Below are 7623 nucleotides of genomic sequence, written 5' to 3'. Positions count from 1 at the left end.
TCTCAGGCTTAAAGTCTACAGACTTGATTTTCAAGGGTCGCGAGTCAGGAGTCATCACGACTTACGAGTCCTGTCACTTCTCACGACTGACTCATTACGAGTCCTGTCACTTCTCACGACTGACTGAGTCAATGAAATGGTAAATTGTCCCTTTAGTCTAGTGGACATACCTGAAATTTGAATGTTCTAAGCTAATTTGAAAATCTTAAAGCGGTTTTAGAAAATACGTTCACGGCAGTGACGGCCGCGGCCCGTTGTCTTCTGTTCTGAATTTAGGTTATCATATATAATCTATCGATCTGCTTGCACGAAAAGGCCGCAAGCCATAGACGCTGATACCAATTGTTTGGCGTTGGTGCACCAATCTGCCATCTTCCAAGATGAGCATTCATTTCACCCTGCCCATCCTCGTGATCATCACGGTGTTCTGCTGCCCTAGTCCAGCTTCCTGCAGCATACAGTGCCATGCCTTCCAAGGAAGCGTTCTCCTTAACATCAGCTCCATGTTCAATTTGACAGATTGGAGATCATCAGGTGATTGAAAAAGCCTTTGATTTTGCGGTTTCATCTGCTCACCAAAGACAGATCATGGGGCCGTGTATTTGCTCGATAAATAGGTTCCCTGCAATTCAAGGGCTTGAGATAATTATCGAGCAGCTAGAGCTGTGTACTTCCATGCATACTTAACCTCTGTGCCATGTATATACTAAACCTACTTATTGAAATGCATTTGCCGACAGGTGACGATTGCTGTGGATGGAGTGGCATCACATGCGACTTCGAGACTGGGCTAGTGACGGCTGTAAACCTCTCGAGCTCAATCGATCTATATGTTCTTTCAGCGGCGGATCAGATGAACGTCTACTGCAGCTCTCTCTTCGCTTCCCTTGCTGAAATCAAGAGCCTTCAACGGCTGGATGTGAGCTCCAATGGTGATCTCAGTTGTGCCCTCCCTAGTGCCTTAGCCTCACTGAGGAACTTAACGTATCTTGATCTCAGTCACAATGGCTTCAACGAGACTCAGCTCATTGAATTGCGCTTTTTGCAATACCTGGATCTTTCTTCTTGTTCATGGGGCAAGCTTCCTCCCTCCATCGCCAACCTGCGGCACTTGCAGTATCTTGATCTTTCAGACAACTCGCTCACAGGTCCCCTCCCATCCTCACTTGGAAATCTTCGCCATTTGAAGCATCTCGACCTTTCAGTTTCAGGGACGTATCCAGAATCTTGTAATTTAATCGGCTCGCTGCCTCCATCTTTGGGGGACATGAGGCGGCTGGAGTATCTAGATCTCTCAACGTGCACTCTCACGGGGACCATTCCACAGTCCCTCGGACACCTTAGGCGTCTTCAGTATCTAGACCTCTCAAGGTGCACTCTCACGGGGACCATTCCACAGTCCCTCGGATACCTTAGACGTCTTCAGTATTTAGGCCTCTCCGGCAATCAATTTGAGGGGAGCATTCCGCTATCTTTCGGGAACCTCACGCAGCTCAAGCATTTGGATGTCTCCTCCTGCAATTTGAACGGCACCATAGGGCCAATTATGAAGGTGAGAGGATTTCCCCCTCCCTCACCATTGTTTAATTGATTTGATCTTTCTAAACGTGTATTTTTGGGTTTTTTTTTTAGTCAAAAGATGCTTTTGTATTAAACGCACCTCATATAGGCCTGCCTTGGACTTCATAATTTTGTAAAAATTCAAGGCATATATAAGAGGTTCCTTGGACTTCAAAATTTTCAAAATTGAAGGCATATAAGAGGTATCTTGGCCTTCATTTAAAACCCATTACTAAGGAACAAAAACTAATTAAAGTGGCCTTTTTTAGAAGCTAAATTTTTAAGGTGAATTTCTTTGGAAGGCCATGATGCCTGTTGAAGGCTGCAAATTTGAGCGCATAATTTTTATCTTTTTTTTTAAAAGGTTTATGTTAAATTTTGGGATATCACGATACGTGGCACTTCGCGGGCCCCAGCACAGGCGGTCACCTACCCGGTGACCGCCTCAGTCTAGACCGTGGTGCAAAAGGGGTATAGACACATATTCGTATGTCTATGCATTTGCTAAGATTCGATCCTAAGTCCTTGCTAAGGAGGCAAAGCATCTATCCATTGCACTGCACGCACACTCATGATATAAACACATGTCCATAACATGTTATGGACATATGTCTATAGATGAGCCCATCACCGGCCATTGACTGGGTGACCAGGCCCATAGGGCACCCCGAAAGATACATGGCACCCTGAAATTTAACATAAGCAGTGCTTTGTTTTTTAAGCCTCTTTTTTTCATTTAATTAATTGTCACCGGATGACTGGAGATGTTGTACGCTTGTTTTTTTCAGGGAGACATGAGATCACTGTTTTATCTGGATGTTTCAAATAACAAGTTTGAAGGCCCTGTTCCTTCATCCTTAGGAAACTTGACCCAGCTTCAATACCTGAATCTAGCTGCCAATGCACTGACAGGTAGCATTCTTGACGTGGAGATAGGCCGGCTGCAGAGTCTTACAGTTTGTGACTTGTCACACAATCAGCTAGAAGGAGCAGTGCCCCACAGCATGGGCAACATGACCCAACTCAGAATATTGCTGATCCAGAGAAACAAATTTAAGGGTTGTATCCCTGAAACAATTGGGCAGCTTCAGAAGCTACGTCATATGAAGGTCTCATGGAACACACTCAATTGTTCCATTCCTGCATCACTAGGCTACTTGCAAAATCTGAGAGTCTTAGACCTTGGGGATAATGAGATTGCAGGTGCAATCCCCGACTCACTTGGCCAACTGGATCGCCTCGTTTCTCTGCGTCTCGCTGGCAACCGTCTCCAAGGAGCTCTTCCCCTCTCCTTCGCAAATCTCTCTCAGCTTTCTTCACTAGATATTTCTCACAACTTGCTGCAGGGTGGCATCCCGGCCTCTCTTTGGAACGCGTCACAGCTACAGTATCTGCATGCCTCTTACAATCCCTTAGTCACCCACATGGAAGCCGACTCTTCAACTCCACTCAACTTTCGGCTGCTAGAATTTCGCATGAGCCATTCAAATGTGACGGGTAATCTTCCTTCTTGGATCTCTTCTCAGAACATGATGTATTTACTGAGCTTGTCCGCCAACAGGCTCCATGGCATCATACCTCCATGGATTTTGCAGCCACAAGAGCTCAACAGCTTGGATCTCTCAGAAAACATGCTCTCTGGGCCCATTGATCCAGTAATCAACACTAATGGGTATCTCCAATTCGTTAACATCTCCAAAAATCAACTCACAGGACCCGTCCCGGCTCCGCCTGGAATATGGTTCCTGTCCCTCCACGACAACAATCTGAGCGGGCCCATTAATGCCAGCTTAACAAGTTCATATAACTGTGGGCTTCTTGGCTTGGATCTTTCTTCCAACAGCATAACAGGCACTATACCCCCTAGCTTTGGTAACTGTGCAGGGCTGTTGGCACTTATACTACACGATAACCAGCTTGGAGGAACGATCCCTCATGAATTAGGCTACCTGAACAAACTAGAATACCTGTCACTCCATCGCAACAACATAATGGGATCAATTCCGTCCTCATTGCACAACTGCACTGCCTTGGGAGATCTAGATCTGAGCTCCAATCTGATCAGCGGAGGCTTCCCCAGCTGGGTTCGGAGCATTGCTTCTCTAGAGGCTCTCGTTCTGAATGCCAACAACCTGAGTGGATCCATCCCGGTTGGCCTCAAAAACTTGACCAAGCTCCGGATTTTGGACATCTCAAGGAACCACTTTACAGGGATGATACCTTCTGATCTGGGTGAGTTGGTGGCCATGGCAGATGCTCCCTCAAACGAGACCTTCCTGTTCTACCCAGAGTTTGAGGACTATGGCTCACCAGGAAATGCATATGAATACTCCAAAGGCATGCTGGAGGACATGACGGTTGTACTGCATTTCTACACTCACTTGGATCTGTCTAGCAATGCATTCACCGGGAGTATTCCCACGTCGCTTGGCACTCTCAAGGCTCTCATCACATTGAATGTCTCCAGAAACAAGCTGACGGGAACTATTCCAGAGTCTTTGGGCGGCCTACTTGCTGTGGAGACTCTGGACCTTTCACACAATGATTTGTCCGGGCAAATTCCTCAACAGATTGCACAACTGTCCAGCTTGGAAGTATTGGACGTCTCCAACAACCATCTGGAGGGAAGGATTCCGAGCGGAACCCAAATCTCCACCTTTCCGGCTGCATACTTTGCAAACAACAGTGGCCTTTGCGGGGTGCCACTACCGCCTTGCCCCAGCCCCCCTCCGCAGCTTGCACCTTCTCCTCCTAGGCCTCCTGGCAAGAAGAAGGAGGGATTTGTGTCCTTTATTGGACTTGGGGTGGGTGTAATCATAGGCTTCCTTATAACAGTGTCCGTATTGAAGCTCCTCCACAACAGGAAGCTGTTGAGGCTACGCGGCGGCCGCCGCACAGCTGGTGATGTGCACCCACTAAACAGTGCTCGAAAAAAACTATTTTTTAAAAAATTAGAAAACCTTTATATTTAAAATTAAGAAATTACCAATGAAGAGTTTTTTTTATTTTGAAGGTATTTGTACTATATTCCTTCAAATTTTGCAAGTATTGGCACTTTCAAACTATAAATTTGCAGGTATTTTTTAAAATTTGAAGGTGATATTACACTAAACCCGGGTTTTTTTCAAGCACTGCTACTAAAATATTGAAGCCCATAAATATATACATGTATAAAATTTAGAAAAAATTTCAGAATAGTGACCTTCTCGGCCCTCTTTTGCAACCCTATTTTATTTTCTTAGAGGCCTTCTCTAGAAGGTTTGAAGGGCTTCATGCCCTCCTAAGGTTTCAAATAATTTCAGCACGTGACTCGTCTCTCTCCCCCTTAGAATTGGATTCAAACCTCTATATTACTATTGTCAAATTTATGTTTGAGTGTATCTCTTCCTACAAGGCACAATGTTGTAGATGTCTATGGAGTGATATTTGCGTGTTTGTCAGTCTGTGTTTTTTCTCATCCAGGATTCTAGGCGTTTGGAATAATCGTTAAAGTTGATGCGGTACATTGGTGGGTTCTACAAGGCGACGTGCTTCCAACTCGCTCGATTCCGAAAAAGCGTTTGCTAAAAATTGCTCACCATAAAAAATTTCCCGATGATCCCTAATTTCTTTATTATTGGAGGATTCCAAAAAGATATCCTTCCTCCGTCAAGAGAGGGAGAGAGAGAGAGAGAGAGAGGGATAGAGAGACATGTAAACATTAAGGGGGGTGGGGGGGGGAGAGAGAGAGAGAGAGAAAGAGAGAGAGAGATGTCAACATTACATCCTCTTAACACTCATAGCTAGTGATGGTGCACCCAATGCCAGTGGCCTCAGGGCTAAAATTTGATGGCCTACTCTGATTTGAAGCCCATAAACCTCGGGGGGGTCACTATATGTAAATCCTCTATATCACGTGCGTTCAAGGCCTATTTAAAAAGTCCCTTATCTGTGAATTTTTTAGTGAATATAATGTATCCTTTCCTATTCAAATTTGTAATTTTTTTTAAAATACAATAAATAAATCCCCTCTGTAAATATATTTCTGTAAGTTTTAAATATTTAAAATGTCCTTCTGTTGAACCCACGTGATACTTACATATTTATACGAGTGACCCCCCCGAGCCATAAACTAGGTTCACCGAATTTGAAGGCCACTCTCTAAGCTTCAATTTGAAGGCTTCAAAAAATATAATGTTTGTGTAAAAAAATTTAAAAATTTTCAAAATAGTGACCTCCCTGGCCTTCTTTTGTAACTCTGTTTTTTTAGAGGTCTTCTCTAGAAGGTTTGAAGGGCTTGATGCCCTCTGAAGGCTTCACATAATTTCGGCACATGACCCATGCTCTCTCTAGTCTATGTCCCCCCTTACAATTGGCTCTAAACCTCTATATTAATATTGTCAAATTTATGTTTAAGTGTATCTCTTCTTACAAGGTAGAGTGATGTAGATGTATACAAAGTGATATTTGCATGTTTTTCAATCAGCATGTTTTCCCATCTAGGATTCAAGGCATTTGGAATAATCGTTAAAGTTAGTGTGGTATATCGATCACCGGCTAGGTGATCGCCTGTGTTGGGCCCATGGAGTGCCACGTATCGTGGTACCCAAAATTTAACATAAACCCTCAAAAGACAAGATAAAAGTTATGCGCTCAAATTTGCAGCCTTTAAAAGGCATCATGGCCTTCCAAAGAAATTCACCTTAGAAATTTAGCTTCTAAAAAAGACCACTTTAATTAGTTTTTGTTCCTTAATAATGGGTTTTAAATGAACGCCAAGATACCTCTTATATGCCTTCAATTTTGAAAATTTTGAAGTCCAAGGAACCTCTTATATATGCCTTGAATTTTTGCAAAATTATGAAGTCCAAGGCAGGCCTATGTATGTGAGGTGCGTTTAATACAAAAGCATCTTTTGACTTTAAAAAAAAAACCCAAAAATACACGTTTAGAAAGATCAAATCAATTAAACAATGGTGAGGGAGGGGGAAATCCTCTCACCTTCATAATTGGCCCTGGTGCCGTGCAAATTGCAGGAGGAGACATCCAAATGCTTGAGCTGCGTGAGGTTCCCGAGGGACTGTGGAATGGTCCTCATGAGAGTGTACCTTGAGAGGTCTAGATACTGAAGACGCCTAAGGTGTCCGAGGGACTGTGGAATGGTCCCCGTGAGAGTGCACGTTGAGAGATCTAGATACTCCACCCGCCTCATGTCCCCCAAAGATGGAGGCAGCGAGCCGATTAAATTGCAAGATTCTGGATACGTCCCTGAAACTGAAAGGTCGAGATGCTTCAAATGGCGAAGATTTCCAAGTGAGGATGGGAGGGGACCTGTGAGCGAGTTGTCTGAAAGATCAAGATACTGCAAGTGCCGCAGGTTGGCGATGGAGGAAGGAAGCTTGCCCCATGAACAAGAAGAAAGATCCAGGTATTGCAAAAAGCGCAATTCAATGAACTGAGTCTCGTTGAAGCCATTGTGACTGAGATCAAGATACGTTAAGTTCCTCAGTGAGGCTAAGGCACTAGGGAGGGCACAACTGAGATCACCATTGGAGCTCACATCCAGCCGTTGAAGGCTCTTGATTTGAGCAAGGAAAGCGAAGAGAGAGCTGCAGTAGACGTTCACCTGATCCGCCGCCACAAGAACATATAGATCGATTGAGCTCGAGAGGTTTACAGCCGTCACTAGCCCAGTCGCATGTGATGCCACTCCATCCACAGCAATCGTCACCTGTCGGCAAATGCATTTCAATAAGTAGGTTTAGTGTATACATGGCACAGAGGTTAAGTATGCATGGAAGTACACATCTCAAGCCCTTGCAGGGAACCTATTTACCGAGCAAATACACGGCCCCATGATCTGTCTTTGGTGAGCAGATGAAACTGCAAAATCAAAGGCTTTTTCAATCACCTGATGATCTCCAATCTGTCAAATTGAACATGGAGCTGATGTTAAGGAGAACGCTTCCTTGGAAGGCATGGCACTGTATGCTGCAGGAAGCTGGACTAGGGCAGCAGAACACCGTGATGATCACGAGGATGGGCAGGCTAAAATGAATCCTCATCTTGGAAGATGGCAGATTA

General features: G+C 44.4%; 1 protein-coding gene across 1 annotated transcript; it reads left to right on the top strand.

Annotated features, from left to right (window-relative positions):
* The first annotated feature begins 252 nt into the window (after positions 1 to 252).
* On the top strand, positions 253 to 6652 carry LOC147610835 (uncharacterized). Its single transcript, XM_086785299.1, has 5 exons — positions 253 to 534; positions 741 to 1581; positions 1977 to 2031; positions 2349 to 4461; positions 6576 to 6652. The coding sequence occupies exons 1-5, from the start codon at positions 381 to 383 to the stop codon at positions 6650 to 6652; spliced, it is 3240 nt and encodes a 1079-aa protein (XP_086641425.1). The 5' UTR covers positions 253 to 380.
* The last annotated feature ends 971 nt before the right edge of the window (positions 6653 to 7623 follow it).

The sequence above is a fragment of the Cibotium barometz genome, chromosome 48, assembly GCF_041138505.1.
Source record: "Cibotium barometz isolate CiBa-2024 chromosome 48, ASM4113850v1, whole genome shotgun sequence".
In the NCBI taxonomy this organism is placed as follows: Eukaryota; Viridiplantae; Streptophyta; class Polypodiopsida; order Cyatheales; family Cibotiaceae; genus Cibotium; species Cibotium barometz.
This window is presented reverse-complemented; position numbering and strand designations above follow the sequence as displayed.

Excerpts from the sequence above, each read along its gene's own strand:
- LOC147610835 (XM_086785299.1), top strand. The coding sequence starts at position 381 with ATGAGCATTCATTTCACCCTGCCCATCCTCGTGATCATCACGGTGTTC. Across the intron at positions 535-740 it reads GACAGATTGGAGATCATCAG|GTGACGATTGCTGTGGATGG; the intron begins GTGATTGAAAAA and ends ATTTGCCGACAG. Across the intron at positions 1,582-1,976 it reads TTTCCCCCTCCCTCACCATT|CACAGGCGGTCACCTACCCG; the intron begins GTTTAATTGATT and ends CGCGGGCCCCAG.